At 39.6% G+C, this 16069-nt stretch overlaps 2 protein-coding genes across 4 annotated transcripts; both read right to left on the bottom strand.

Annotated features, from left to right (window-relative positions):
• Window positions 1-8804: 8804 nt before the first annotated feature.
• Window positions 8805-13187, bottom strand: LOC121981605 (trihelix transcription factor ASIL1-like). Of its 3 annotated transcripts, XR_006111883.1 has the most exons (3): window positions 11859-13181; window positions 9320-9413; window positions 8842-9107 (listed from the first exon to the last, which is right to left on the bottom strand). XR_006111883.1 is itself a non-coding variant. In XM_042534205.1 (2 exons), exons 1-2 carry the CDS (start codon window positions 12727-12729, stop codon window positions 9388-9390), a joined length of 897 nt encoding a protein of 298 aa, XP_042390139.1. In that variant the 5' UTR covers window positions 12730-13173; the 3' UTR covers window positions 8805-9387. The 3 variants fall into 3 exon arrangements, 2 of the variants coding, with proteins under 2 accessions (XP_042390139.1, XP_042390140.1); XM_042534205.1 differs by having other exon boundaries at window positions 8805-9413; window positions 11859-13173; XM_042534206.1 differs by lacking the exons at window positions 8842-9107; window positions 9320-9413 and adding an exon at window positions 9886-10267 and having other exon boundaries at window positions 11859-13187.
• Window positions 13188-15033: 1846 nt separating this feature from the next.
• Window positions 15034-15697, bottom strand: LOC121983202. The gene has a single exon (XM_042536158.1). The coding sequence runs from the start codon at window positions 15618-15620 to the stop codon at window positions 15129-15131; it is 492 nt and encodes a 163-aa protein (XP_042392092.1). The 5' UTR covers window positions 15621-15697; the 3' UTR covers window positions 15034-15128.
• Between the last annotated feature and the right edge of the window lie 372 nt (window positions 15698-16069).

The raw sequence follows: 16069 nt of genomic DNA, 5'->3' as shown, positions 1-16069 counted from the left end.
ATTAGTTGATCTCCTTAAATAAACAGTTTGAAATCGTAAGTTAAAATATTTTATGGTTGGTTGTTTGAAGTAGTGAATAACTGTAAAGAGCTACAATTCTTTTTTGGATAAAAATGATGAGTTTTCTTTCTAAATTCTTTAAAGTTTAACATTTTTAATAAATAATAGTAATAATGGTTGTGAGAGCGAAACAATTTTAAATTTTTAAAATTAAATAACCAATATACTTACGAAATACAAATTAAAGTCAAATTTGAACTCTTTAAGCTCTCATAATTCAAGTTGATTTTCTCCCTCAAATAATTTTAAACTAAAACACATGCGTAGATATATTTTAGATACAAACAAAGACAAGTAATCCGTTCATACAATATTCTGTTGGATATTAGGGTAAACCAAAACGATTTTGAGGAAGGAAACCATCAATTGTTGAAAGTCGTAATTGACTTCAAAATTGAAATCTACGATTCGCGTAGATAGATTTAGACTATTAATTTGCTCAAAACCGATTAAGGGTGAATGAGAAATTAATGTTTAAAATCGGCCCAAAATAACATTTATTATTCATTAATAAAGTACATGGGAGAATAGTCTCACATCGGAAATTCTCGACGTGTGTTCTCTACTTATTAACGAAGATGTGTTAATGGAGTTAACACAAAAATAAAAGGACAGTGCTCCCTTAGCCCAGGGCGAGCAGGTGCTCGCACTTGTGAGCCCGCCACGTGCGCACGTGCGCAATGGGCGCTTTGTAGGCGCACTCGAGTGACGTGTCAGGCTCGTACCTGACGTGGCAGCACCTATGCGGCATCCTCGTGGGCAAAGGGAGATGACTAGACAGTTGACTTAGGGAATGGATGGCTACCGTTGATCAACGTTGATCAAATATGTATGATGGATCGCTTGTGATGCGATCTAGAGCGTTGGATCGCAAAGAGTAACGATCTGACGGCTTGGGATGAGACTTGATCTGAAGCATCGAATCAATGGATCCAGATCCGATGGCCGATGACAATAGGCGGGATCTGAGGGTCACAACTCCTCAGATCTGATGGATGAGATTGAAGTGGGCTTGGTGAAGGGTTACAACCATTCAGAATGGATGATCTAGATCGATCCAGCCCAAGGAACACATCCACTCACCCAAAGGACACTCAACATCTTCTTTCAGTATAAATAGAACCCTCCAGATGATGGAATATTCACTCAATCCTCTCTTCTCTTCCTCAAGCATTCATCTCATCTTGTGCATTCAAGAGTCCAAGAAGTCTACTAGAAGGTTCGCTGGTCTCGGAAGTCGGAGTGCTACGATTTCGAGACGTTTATCGTCGTTGTATCTTGGGAACGAATTGCAACAATCCGTTAAGCACCGTAGCGGAGCAATATCGTTTACGGAGATAGTGTCGAACACTAGCCTCGACGATTTGCATACTCCAGAAGCTACCCCGGGCATAACAGTCGTAAACGATATTTCGTGCAAACTGATATGGCTACCAACGACATTCCGACGGCCGTACCGACCGTCATTCCGCACGGAGAAAAGCCGGAGAAATTCACCGGAACCGACTTCAAAAGATGGCAGCAGAAGATGTTATTTTATGCTGGATTGAAGAAATTCACCGTCTGTCAGTTTCTGGATTTCAAGATGGTGTACTCAAAAAGCGTCTCATCTCAAGTCCAAAATATGCAATTAATACTGCATGATCTGGACGCCGAAGGCATGAAGCTGAACGAGACATTCGCAGTTGCTGCGGTAATTGAGAAGCTCCCTCCGTCATGGAAGGATTTCAAGAATTACCTAAAGCACAAGCAAAAGGAGATAAGACCGATCCCGAGGCTACGAATAGAGGAGGATAATCGAAGTTATCCGACTCAGAGGAACCAAGCGGACTATAACGAAATGTCCAACGGTCGAGCCGAACGTTAAAAAGCCGGCAGTTCAAAAGAAGGCTCAAGCAAAGAAGTTCAAAAGCTCCTGCCATAACTGTGGAAAGGCACCTGTCCAAGGACCGCAGACGCCCAAAGAAGCCAACCAAGGGGCCAAAGGATGTCGCGAATCATGTCGCAACCTCTCTTGAGGACTTGGATCTCACCGCGGTTGTATTTGAAGCCAACTTGGTGGATACCAACCCGAAGCAGTGGTTCATTGACATCGAGCAACTCACATATCTGCTCCGATAAGGCGATGTTCTCCAAGTATACTCCGATAAATGGCAGGAAGCTCTATATGGGTAATTCCACGACGTCGCCAATTGTTGGACTCGGAAAGGTTGTTCTGAAGATGACGTCCGGAAAGGAGCTAACACTCATTGATGTACTCCATGTTCCCGACATCAGTAAGAACCTAGTTTCTGGAGCGGCATTGGTCAGGCTAGTGTTCCAGTCAGACAACTTTGTACTTACGAAGAATGGTGTCTTCGTAGGAAAAGGGTACCTAGAAAAGGGTCTATTCAAAATGGTTGTAATGCCTGTACTCCGAAATTTTTATGGTAATAAAATAAATGCTTCCAGCTATGTTGTTGAGTGTTTTAATTTATGGCATGATCGACTCGGACATGTGCATAATAATACTCTCAAATGTCTCGTCAAATTAAATTTATTACCAAACGTCAATGTTGACGGAACACACAAATGTGAAGTGTGCGTGGAAGCGAAAATGACGAAACTACCTTTTCATTCGGTGGAAAGGACAACAACTCCTCTAGAGTTAATACATAGTGATCTATGTGACTTGAAATTTTTGCAAACTAGAGGAGGTAAAAAATATTTTATTACTTTTATCGATGACTGCACAAAGTTCTGTTATGTCTTTCTTTTAAGAAGTAAAGACGAAGCCCTAGAGGCGTTCAGAACCTATAAAACAGAAGTTGAAAATCAACTTGACAAACGAATTAAAATAATTCGAAGCGATAGAGGTGGAGAATATGGTGCACCGTTTGATGAATTTTGTACAGAATCTGGCATTATCCATCAAACAACGGCGCCTTACTCACCTCAATCAAACGGTGTTGCCGAACGTAAAAATCGGACACTAAAAGAAATGATGAATGCCTTGTTGATAAATTCAGGCTTACCTCAAAACTTGTGGGGGGAAGCAATATTATCGGCAAATCACATTCTCAACAGAATCTCTCATAAGAAAAATGATAAAACTTCATATGAACTATGGAAAGGCCGCGAGCCATCGTACAAATACCTGAAAGTGTGGGGGTGCTTGGCAAAGGTCGAATTACCTAAACCAAAGCAAGTAAAGATCGGACCTAAAACGTTCGATGCGGTATTTGTCGGATATGCCCATAATAGTAGTGCATATCGTTTCCTAGTTCACAAATCAGACATTCCTGATATATATGTGGGAACAACCATAGAATCTCGGAATGCGATATTCTTTGAAAACGTATTCCCAAATAAAAAGGGAAACGTTGAAAGTGATAACAACAGAAGTTCAAACAAAAATGACGTCACCGAACTTAGCTGTTATAAGAGGACTATTGACGATCAAAGTGAAGAGCCACGTCGTAGCAAACGGGCTAGAGTTGAGAAATCGTTCGGGCCAGATTTCATGACTTTCGTGTCAGAAATGGAACCAAGAACATTAAGTGAAGCTCTCTCTAGACCCGATGCTCCAATGTGGAAAGAAGCTGTCAATAGTGAAATTGAGTCTATCATGAATAATCATACTTGGGAATTAGTAGACCTTCCTTCTGGTAATAAACCATTAGGTTGTAAGTGGATACTAAAACGTAAGTATAAAGCTGATGGATCAATTGACAAGTATAAGGCCAGACTTGTAGTCAAGGGGTACAAGCAAGAGGAAGGCCTTAATTACTTCGATACATACTCACCGGTGACAAGGATTACGTCCATACGAGTGCTAATAGCCATTGCAGCACTGTATGACCTTGAAATACATCAAATAGATGTTAAGACTGTGTTCTTAAATGGTGAGTTGGAAGAAAAAATTTATATGGAGCAACCCGAAGGGTTCATGGCTCCTGGAAATGAGAAAAAGGTGTGTCGACTTGTTAAGTCATTGTACGGACTTAAGCAAGCGCCTAAACAATGGCACGAAAAATTTGACAAAGTAATGCTGTCAAACGAATTCAGAATAAATGAATGTGACAAATGCATTTATGTCAAAAACACACCTGAAGACTATGTAATTGTCTGTCTATACGTAGACGACATGCTAATAATGGGCAGTAATCATGATGTAATCATGACTACAAAGAAAATGTTGACCAGAAATTTTGATATGAAAGATATGAGTCAAGCAGATGTTATATTGGGAATTAAAATTCTCAGAACATCAGAAGGGATAGTTTTAACACAATCCCATTATGTAGAATCTGTATTGAAAAAATTCAATGCGTACGATCTCTCTACAGTGAAAACACCTATGGATCTAAGTCAACACTTAGCGAAAAACCATGGTGAGACCATATCGCAGTTGGAATATTCTCGGATAACAGGCAGTTTGATGTATCTCACAAACTGCACACGTCCAGATATTGCCTGTATGGTCAACAAACTGAGTCGTTTTAAGAGTAATCCAAACGACACCCATTGGAAAGCATTGATGCGAGTTCTCAGATATTTGAAATATACTATGAATTATGGATTACATTATGGAAAATATCCCGCTATGTTGGAAGGATATTGTGATGCTAATTGGATATCAGATACAAAAGACTCCAAATCCACTAGTGGATATGTATTCACGATCGGTGGGGGAGCAGTATCTTGGAAATCCACTAAGCAGACTTGCATTGTTCGGTCAACTATGGAATCCGAGTTTATAGTACTAGACAAAGCAGCTGAGGAAGCTGAATGGCTGCGGAATTTCTTGGACGATATTCCGAGCTGGATGAAACCTGTGCCTGCCGTACTAATCCACTGTGATAGTCAATCGGCGATTGAAAGGACGCAGAGTAATATGTATAATGGGAAGTCACGACATATACGTCGTAGACATAATACCATTAGACAGTTGATCTCGAATGGAGTGATTGCAATCGACTATGTTAAGTCCAAAGATAATTTGGCAGATCCTCTAACGAAGGGGTTGAGTCGAGATCGAGTATACTGTTCATCAAGAGGAATGAGATTAAAAATCTACAACTGAAAACGACTGTAGCGGTAACCCAACCTTGTTGACTGGAGATCCCAAGATCTTGGTTCAACGGGACAACGAAGTTACAGAAGTTGTGGTCCAGCACATTAGATAGTTTATCTCTATCCCAATCCTAGGATAAATTTGTGCTATCCTACCTCATGTAGTGAGGTTAAGCTTATGCTTTTAGTGACTTCTATACCTGATAAGGTGGAGTATGGTAGGATACTCTTGATAGAAGTGTCACCTATATGAGTGTGAAGACAGGCCGCTTCAATGAAACACTCATGAATCCAAGATGGTATCCATGGCCGAAATGGAACCAACCATGAGAACCTAAAGTAGGTGAGATAGATCTCTGTGTGGGTGTTATTGTCTAAGTATACACCAACAGCTGAGCAGTTCAAGACATCACGTTCACTGCGCAACCTAGTATACTCGATAGCATTTCACTACGGAAGGTTCAAAGCCACAAGCTACCTCTCCCGATGCAGTGACTTATCGATTGGACTCTTGTAAAGTGTCAGCATGCATACACGCATTGCATTAATTTCCATTCATGTGGGGGATTGTTGGATATTGGGGCCTTAAATGGACCAAAACGATTTTGAGGAAGGAAGCCATCAATTGTTGAAAGTCGTAATTGACTTCAAAATTGAAATCTACGATTCGCGTAGATAGATTTAGACTATTAATTTGCTCAAAACCGATTAAGGGTGAATGAGAAATTAATGTTTAAAGTCAGCCCAAAATAACATTTATTATTCATTAATAAAGTGCATGGGAGAATAGTCCCACATCGGAAATTCTCGATGTGTGTTCTCTACTTATTAATGAAGATGTGTTAATGGAGTTAACACAAAAATAAAAGGACAGGTGCTCCCTTAGCCCAGGGCGAGCAGGTGCTCGCACCTGTAAGCCCGCCACCCGCCACGTGCGCACGTGCGCAATGTAGGCGACTTCGCACCGCATCGTCGCGAGGAGCATTGAGGAGCTTAAATTTACGCCCAGGTGACGTTTCAGTGCCTACGTGGCACCTATGCGACATCCTCGTGGGCAAAGGGAGATGACCGGACAGTTGACTTAGGAATGGATGGCTACCGCCGATCAACGTTGATCAAATAGGTACGATGGATCGCTAGGACGCGATCTAGCGCTGGATCGTAGAGTAACGATCTGACGGCTTGGGATGAGACTTGATCCGAAGCATCGAATCAATGGATCCAGATCCGATGGCCGATGACAATAGGGGGGATCTGAGGGTCACAACTCCTCAGATCTGATGGATGAGATTGAAGTGGGCTTGGTGAAGGGTTACAACCCTTCAGAATGGATGATCTAGATCGATCCAGCCCAAAGAACACATCCACTCACCCAAAGGACACTCAACCTCTTCTTTCAGTATAAATAGAACCCTCCAGATGATGGAATATTCACTCAATCCTCTCTTCTCTTCCTTAAACATTCATCTCATCTTGTGCTACGATTCCGAGACGTTCGTCGTCGTTGTATCTTGGGAACAAATTGCAACAATCCGTTAAGCACCGTAACGGAGCAATATCGTTTACGGAGATAGTGTCGAACACTAGCCTCGACGATCAGTTTGTATACTCCAGAAGCTACCTGGGCATAACATATTCGCCTATAGTTAACATTGACGGATAATCTAATACAACTATCAATTCTCTTCATCAGGACTTCAAATCGACATCAACGGTTTCAAATAAAGACAAGGTAAGGAAAAAAAATTGGGTTACAGATTTTCACATTAGATTTTGCAAATTAAGTACATGATTGGAGGGGGAAAAGTTGAGACCTACCCATGTTCTCTACAATTGTGCTTTAACTCTTTCTATGGCATTGACCTAAGCAGGGACGAATTCAAGCCTAAGATATTTTTAATATTAATTATATTAAAATTGTTTATATATATAAAGTTCATTTTTAAAAACTTAATCGCCTCTTCGGTTTACATATTGATTCTATAAAATCTACACATCCTTTTCCTTTCTCATGGAAGATCTCCGTTCTCCGCTCATTCTTCTTCCTCCTTTTTAAGAAAAATAGGATTCCTCATTTATTCTTTTTTTTTTAATTATATAAAGTGATAAATACCATCTTAAATTCATCCTATTAGTAAATTTTTACAAACATTATTATTATATTAAATCAATTTAAAGGATTATTGAGAAAATATATTTACATTTGTTATGATGAAATCAAAATTTCATGAAAATATATAATTAAAAAAAATAAATAAATTGATGAGAATATAACTGAGGTAAAAATTTTATTTATTTTTTTTAAGTAATTACTTCAATTATATTATTGATGATGTCATTTCTTAACTTAAAAATAGTTTGAATAATTTAAAAAATAGAAAATAATTTTAGAAAAATTAAAATCATTTGATGATAACTTTCTAGAAGAAAAATGCTTGAATCTTTGAAAACAATAAATATTAATGATTTAGATTTATTTGCACAATCATTTTTTTAAAAAAAATAATATAGTTAAAATTTAAAAAGATATGATATTTAATAAAAATAATAATTTTTTTTAATAATAACTTATAAAATACTCATGAAAATACAACTTCTATAATGCCTCAAGATTAATATAGCTTCACTAATTTTTTAATTAAAATTAATAAAATCTTTCAATAATATCTTAAACAATATTAAATAATTCAACAATTTGATCGGAAAAAATTATTATCTAAATTTGAATATAAACATTTAATAATAACTTTACATTTAAAAATAAAAAAAAACAAATTTTATAATAAACAAGTATGTTATAAATTTATATTTTTAAAAATACAATTTTTTTTATCTAGGGCCCTAATAATGGTTGAGATAGACCTAAGCATGTGATCTTAATGGTTTGTAGGATTTGTGGCTAATGGGTACAATTTTCTAAAAATGTCTAGCACTAATTCAACCCCAAAGCTAGCCCCATGACTATACATAAAAAAAAATAAACCAAGAAATCAAACAAAGCTAGCCCCATGACTATACATAAAAAAATAAACCAAGAAATCAAGCAAATCATCACGTGAGAGAATATTTTTCTATCAACTTGATCAGGAATCACTCGCCCATTTTTTAATGTGATAAATGAATATAATTATAACAAAATATGATTACGTTCATCCTATACTCTCCTCACAGCTCGTCCCAACTTATGTGAATGGAGATAAATCACAGGATCAACTTATAGTTGATTGTCAAATACCTAAAGGGTGCCAAAAAAATTTTTTCCAAGAAAATATACCAATCAAAAATTGATCCATATCCAATTGTAATAAATCTGTCACCCTCTATCTAACAACAGGGCATCCCTATGAAAACATGATCAATGAATACAAGATTGTATGGAGGGATATTATTATTATTATTATTATTTTACGTTTTTTCTAAAAAAATTTTATGTTTTTCTCTTATCAAATGATATTTTTGGTAAAAAAAAATTGTTAACCCCAAAATAAAAAAAATCTCAATTTTTTGAAATTTTCTAATTCCCAATTGTATACCCCTTTTACTAAGGTGTCGAACATGAAACATTATTCAGGAATCATCGATTACCTAAATTAAACAGAATTTTTGTTGATAATTTTGGATGGATAATCAAGATTATCGAGTATAACCCCCAACCAAACGCACCCTTTGAGTTTACGACTTTGAAGTGCTATTAAACAATTTTCATCAAATAGATTAAAAAAAGACTCGTAGAAAAGTTAGTCCACATTAAAATGCTACCAAACAAACAATTATCCTTAAATTGCTTGGTGACAACTTTGACAAGCACTTTGGCAAAGTATTTAGTGGCAACACCTAATACACTATGAATGCAAGAAGTTTAAACTATTAGTGGCACTATAGAATCGCAAAGGACTTGATAAGTTTATTGTCGGTATACCTGAAGTATGGAGTCCTCTCCTGAGCCATTTATTCATGATCAGTGGTCATCACTTGCATAACTGAATCTGATCCTGTTTAAAAACACTGAATTAGATGAGTCGTCACGACACCAGTAATCTTGCAACTATATCTGACTCCGTAATCATATGGTGTTAGAGACAGAACATTCGCTGCAAACTGGATTCCTAAACACACAAATGATGGTTACAAAGCATCTTTCTAGCGTTAAGATAATGAGCTTTAAATAACACAATTAAGTGGCGGCTGAAAAGAGAAGAAAAACCAGTTGCTGTGGTGTCTCATCGATCTCCTGGATCACAAGGATGAAGATGGATGAAACATGGGTCCAAGTTACTCGAGATTCTCCATGTAACCATCTGTAGCAACAGCAGTATAAGCACAATATTCAATAACCAATCCAACAGATATATGAGGCAGCAACAACAAAGAATGAAGATTTAACAACAATCAAAAGCATATGTGAAATAAGAGCATTTTCATCTCGAGATACCGAGATTCTGTCGTATAATTGTTTATAATATCGTAAGATCTGGGGATATAGTGCATAAAAAGGTCAGTACACAAACCTAGTATAATTTTGGCATATCTAATAGTTCAAATCTAGTACAACATTTACAATATGTAGTAATCTAGCAGCCATTGAAATTCCATTGGACTATCGTAAGCACACATGATAATGACAGTCCAAGAGATGTTATAATAGACCAAATCTGAATGTAAGCACGCATGATAATGGACACGACACTATCATCATCGTGATCATAAAAACACATGTTTATCCTAACTATTTGAGATCACTTGCAAGCTACAAAAATTTTATCCCGACTTTAGATAGTATACTATATAAAGACCATAAACCGCCAAATGTTAAAAACATGTAATTCTCCATGCACCTGGAATTTTGGTTCCATTCTACATTTACAAGTTAAGGAGAACGCATCAACTGGTCTTCAGATAGTGGAGTTGATAATGGCAATCTGAATAGTTCTTTTAGTACTTTTTGACCGAGCTTGGTAAGGCAAATAACAAGATGAAGTTACAACTTATGGAGAAGCATAACCAATTTGTCATCACAAAGTATAAATGGATCGGTCAACAATTGCTTGGTCTAGTGGTAAGCGAGCTAGATCCAGAGGTCTTTTTGTTAACTATCAGGATTTGAATTCTTATAGCAGCACTCCCACAGTTTAACCTCGTCCCTTCCGCCACCCTGACAAACAATTATCTTTCATTCAATGTGATGTGAGGATTCCTCATGATCAAAGACTAAAACAAAGTAATAAATGAGTTATTGGCTTGCTTCCTAACATCTTAAACTTTGGAGACAAGTGATCACTCAATCGAAACTTATCATAGTTTTAAAGAAGAAAATCCTAAGCTTGTATCTCAGTATTGTCTTTAATTAGGAAAATTAAGTAGCCATTTACGAGGTAACATGTGTCGAGCTTAGCCAAGTCTAGTCTAATTCCCTAGTTCACACATCAGGGGAAGTGTTTAAAATATAAATGTATAAATTAAATTATTTCCTAACAATCAATTAGGTTCTTTGGTTAAATACACTCAATAAATAACAAAAGATGAGAATGGGAAGTCCAATTATTAAGAATTGGTTATATGGATTTTATCTTGCAATGAGCTCTATAGATGATTATATCACTGGTGATAATCAAGTCAACTAGTGATCAATCAAACTTAACACCAAGCATATTGATGTGGTCATCAGATATTACATGAACAACTGCTATTGTTAGAAAATCAAAAGCATAACAAAACAAATAGTTATTAGAGCCAGCAATGAATGATATATCTTATAAACTGACTTGGATCCTTAAATTTAAAACTAGTACATTTTCACTTTCCTAATTCCCGCACGCCCATCTGTTATAACATGGAGTAGTAACATCGTTCAAAGGAGAAATCATGAAAGAATTCCTAGTTCTTAACATTGAAATGGGAAAGGCATTACCCTGGCAAGTATCGGAGAGAGCAAACCGAAGTAAGCATGCAACCATTTATTAGTTCAAACATTCAAATGACTCATTCAAAGTTGGCACAGTAGACTAGCACATTTCCTTGACGAGCATGAGGAAGAGCAAAGCTTAGGTAAGCATGCAGGGCATTTATTTGTGAAAACTTTCAAATGACTGATTCCATGCTGGTGTAGCAAGCCAACATATTATGCAGCAATATATGGTCACTTTATCATCGACGATTAGAAATCAAACCACCCTTAACAATGCCTATTAAACAATTGGGAAGAAAAATAACTCAGGCTAGCACAGCTATAGAAACTAATGCCTTCTTACTTTTCCATGAGTATCCTAATTCTATTGGAGCATTCATTGACAACAACAGTTGCTTCATTTTTGCTAAATTATATGGATAGAGTGAGGTTAACATTAAAGTTACCATGATCCATGAAATATAAAATGAAAGCTTTTTCGCTTTGTCTAGAGCTTATCTACTAATTTGAATTTGATCCCTACAAGAACCAAAGGATAAAACAGATAAATGTTTGCACTTTTTCCTATTTCCTAAATGTAACCAACTCAACAAGATTGCTAAAGAAAAATTAATGATGAATACCACTTATAGACACAAAATATAACTTGATATCAATGATCAAGTGGCCCCGAGTGCTGATGCGTGTAATATCAATGTTTGTATCTAAACTATGACAAAAAGGAAGTAAGTCTTGATATAATGAAGAAAAGTAAAACATCATGAGGCTACAGAGCAAATACAAAGTTTATAAAAATCAGTTAAAAAAGTTAAGAAGGGAGGAAAGTCAGCAAGCTCACCGGTATCAGCTCGCTTGGCACGCTTAATCTTCACAAGCTGTACCTGTGAATCCACAAGCATCTGCATCCTCCGGATCTCTAGCTCCTTGGCAAACTCCATTCTCTTCTTCTCTATTTCCATCGTCTGCTGCTGTTTCTCCACCTCAACCCTCTCATATATCTCGGAAAACCTCACCATCGCCTTCGCAAGCTCACGGATTCCATCTCCGTCCCCTATAGGTCTCTTCCATCCGCATCCAGATCTGTCCGGAGACCTAGACGGCGATCCCAAGTCCTCGTCATATTCCTCGTAATCGTCCTCCTCCGCTGCTGCCGCAGCAGCAGCAGCCCGCTGGAAGATAGAGTCCGCCAGAGAAAGGGAGGGCGCCGTGGGACGCTTGTCCTTCAAATTCAATGGCCGGACGGCGGCCGCCGCAGCAACCGGCAAAGACCCGCCCTTTCGTTGGTACGGGAGCGGCAAGGCTAGCGGAGGCGACAAAGGACGCTTCTTCACAGCGGGAGCAGCCGCAGACGCCGACGATCCAACGAGCGCATCGAGGCGGGAGAAGAACGGCCACTGGCTGCCGGCGGCTCCCGACCCGGACCCGATCCGCCCCTTCTCCACCTTGTACTTCTTCTTCAGGGTGTCGATCCGGTTCTTGCACTGCACGTCGGTGCGAGGCTGGCGGCGCCCGGTGGCACCGCGGCGGGAGTTGACGGCGTCGGCGACCTCCTGCCAGTGCTTCTGGCGGAGATGGCCGCGGTTGAGCTCGAGGTAACGGTCGCCCCAGGCGTCCACCAGCGCCGACGTCTCCCCCTCGCTCCAGCAATCCTCCCGGTACGGCAAGCCCGAGTTCGCCGGCCGAGAAGCGCCTGCCTCCTTCCCCTCCATCAGATCCAAATCCCCAGATCTAGATCAGATCCGATCGCCGCCGCCCCTTGGTTTCTCTTCTCTTATTCGGTTGTCGTGTAGCTGACGGAAAGAGAGAGGGGGCGGCAGGTGGCGAGGGGAGGGGAGGCACGTGAGGGGCATGCGAGCGAGCCAGCGAGGGGCAGTCGCCGTGCGGCGACGTTGTCGCGGGGTCCATGCGGGAGACGGGGTCTCACCGCCGTTGGTTTTGGGTGGTTGACGGGGAAGGCGGGGAGGCGAGTTAAATTAATGGCGGGCGGGGAATAAAGACGAGGGAGGCGGCCACCGGGAACAGCCGGTAAGGGCGGGAGGTTTGACCGTATCAGATCAGCCAGCGACCCGGTTTGGGGTCATCGAGCGGAGATGCAGTTGGATTTGGGGTTTAGCCGTTTAGGGGTTCTGGAGTTTAGGGTTACGGTGGCGTCGTATTTTAGGGTACGAAGGAGAGAGAGAGAGATGTAACCAGTGGAAGTGGGGACCGGACTAATGGAAAAGAATCTGAAGATCTACGTCTACCGTATCGACGGGAAAGTTCCCGAAGGGTTTGGTACGAAGGAAATCCCAAATCTCACACTGTGTGCGAAACATAGCAAAAAAAAAAAAAAAAAAAACTTATTATCATAATTATTTTTATTTTAATATTATTATAATCATGATTAAAATTATTTTATATTGAAAATACTACAACAATAATGGACAAAAGTATCGTCATCACTTCCATTGACGTGCACAACTTCCAAATTTGGGCCATGTTAGCATGCTCCATCTCTCAATATATAGTCCATCCCTATCCTCCGTGACTAATGACATATTGGTGTAAATAAATCTCGTTGATAAATTTGTATAGGTGTTTGATGTAAGAATCTATTTTATTGTTAAATTGAGATATTTTAAAGTTGTCATTCATATTGTACAACGATATATAAAATATCAGAAATGTTAAGAGGAGGTAAGACTAAGGATGTGAATTCGAATTGGGTTAAAGATTGATTATCTAAAAAAAAAATCTTAATTCGAATCTTTTAAAATACCTATACAGAATATCAGAGTATAATGATCTTCATTTTGAATGCATTTGTGCAGCAGCAGCAAGTAGAACCAATCCCCACTGCTTTTGCCAAAAAAGTTGAGGATAAATTAAGATGGCAGAAGGGCAAAAGGGAGGGATGAGTGAAGTCAGTGAGCCCAGCTTTTGATCAGTGCACATGAGGCCATTCCATATACACATGAGCTTGAGTGAGGAAGATTTCCTCGGTTTAGAAAAGCTGATTCTAAACTTGAATAAGTACTCGTGATTTGTTCTTTTTGCAAAGTATGTAGGGCCGGCAAGCCTCTAAGATAACGACTTTATCTTTGCTACTATTGAAAGATTTCTTCTCTTCTCCTTCTTGCTTTTTTTTCTTTTTCCCCACAGCGGCAGGAGCAGGAGCAGGAGCAGGAGCAGCTGGATAAGCTCAGCAGTTTGGCCTGAGTTTTGCTCAATCTCCTAAACAATGTGACTCAGTTCTCTCTCTCAAATGCCTCGACTCGACTCGACTCGACTCCACTCTACTCAACTCGGTGCTGACTCGATTGGACTCTTTGAGCTCTCCAATTCAAACTAGTATTCTAAAAAATCCCGATAGATTAGATAAGTCTATTATTTAAATTTTATTTTATAGTCGTCCGGTGCAACAACTGAAAGCGACCAGAAAACTCCAAGGTTGATTTTTAAAATGGCAGGGGAGTACCAGCACTATCAGCATGCAAAGATAGGAATTGAGGTCTCTGAATTTCATTTGATTAATCTGAAGATAGACAAAGATAGACGATCTTCTTCTTAATTCTTTTATCGGATAAATTTTCAAAATAGTTCATATTAAAATTTAAATTCTAATCCTCTTATTTATCTTCTAAATACTTTGTCATTGCATCATACCCATAATATGATGGTATAATATAGAAGAATAGAGTACGAGAGACCCATAAAGAAAATGGGGCCAATGAAGCCATCAATCATTGCCACATTCAACAACCACAAATACTACACTGTAAGAGGGATAGAAAGGAAGAGAAAGAGTAGTGAAAGGAGTGGGGCACTGCTTTTTCATTTATTTGTGTCTTTTTTTTTTATGACTAGTTTTTAGAAATAAGTGTTTCGGGATCGATCAACTTGGCTAGTTTAGACCCAATCGGAGATGTACATCAATTCGATCGTTATTCTCTTATCCATCAAAATTAAAGATTATAATTTTATTAAAGATCAATTGGATCATTATTCTCTTATGGACAAATGTAAATCTATGATTTTGTAGGCATAATCTTGAATTTAGCAACAAAATTAAAGATTATGATATTATTAACAAACGATAGGAGGAAAATCACAGGGTCCGTGCTCTGTTTCAGAGCTCCATGGAGGTTTCGGAGATGCTGTCTAAGTGCGGCCGCCACACGGCCACCCGACCGCGCCGCCTCTCTATGTACCCAGTCGACACCTTCTCCGACAGGATCTCCGATAGGTACCGCTCGTTCAGGTCGCGCATGGCCTTGCCGGCTGCTGCCGCCGCTGAGGCGCCGTCGCTGTCGGCCGCCTTCGTCTTCCTCCTCCTCCCCTTCCTCCGCCTCCGCGCCGCCGCCGTCGTCTCGACGGGCACCAGGAAGTAAATCCTGCCCCTCTCGAGCTCGGCGTCCGGCGGCAGCGTGACGGCCTTGGTGGCCTCGGCGCCGTTGGGCGGCCGACGAAGCACGTGGTCGGGGTGCGCCCGCATGACGTCGCCGGCGGTCACGGCGGCGCGGATCTCCTCCACGCGGCCGTTGGCGTGCACGACGCGCACCACGTCGAGGGCGCCGCACGGCAGGATGCAGGCGATGCAGCACCTTATGGCCTCCCTCATGGCCGCCAGAGAAAACAGGGGAAAGCAGAGCAGAAACAAGATCGAAAACAGAGCAAAGCAAGTGAAGTGAAAGAAAAGCGATAAAAAGGGCAGGGGTGCCCTTGAAAGAGCTTAAGTTTATAGTAGGACTCACTCACTCACTCACTCACTCAGCCACCCACTTTTGATGGATAAAGATTTGTTTCTGTAGAAGGTGGTATCCCAACCATTTGTAAAAATGTAAATTAGAAAACTAAGTAGATAATCGCATGGAAAGATTAATACAGTGAGTCTCACAATCATTGATAAAAAGATAAATTTAAAAACTAAGTAGGTCATAGAAGCATATTTCTCCCTAATTCATCGCAAATCTTCGACTCTTACTTCAGTCTATAACTCTACCATGTAATAATCAACTCAACCAAGCCATAAGAATTGATGGATAAAAATTTGAGAACTTCGAGATTGGG

The sequence above is a fragment of the Zingiber officinale genome, chromosome 5A (genome assembly GCF_018446385.1).
Source record: "Zingiber officinale cultivar Zhangliang chromosome 5A, Zo_v1.1, whole genome shotgun sequence".
Lineage (NCBI taxonomy): Eukaryota > Viridiplantae > Streptophyta > Magnoliopsida > Zingiberales > Zingiberaceae > Zingiber > Zingiber officinale.
Note: the sequence above shows the minus strand (reverse complement) of the source record. Positions and strands in the feature narration are given on the sequence as shown.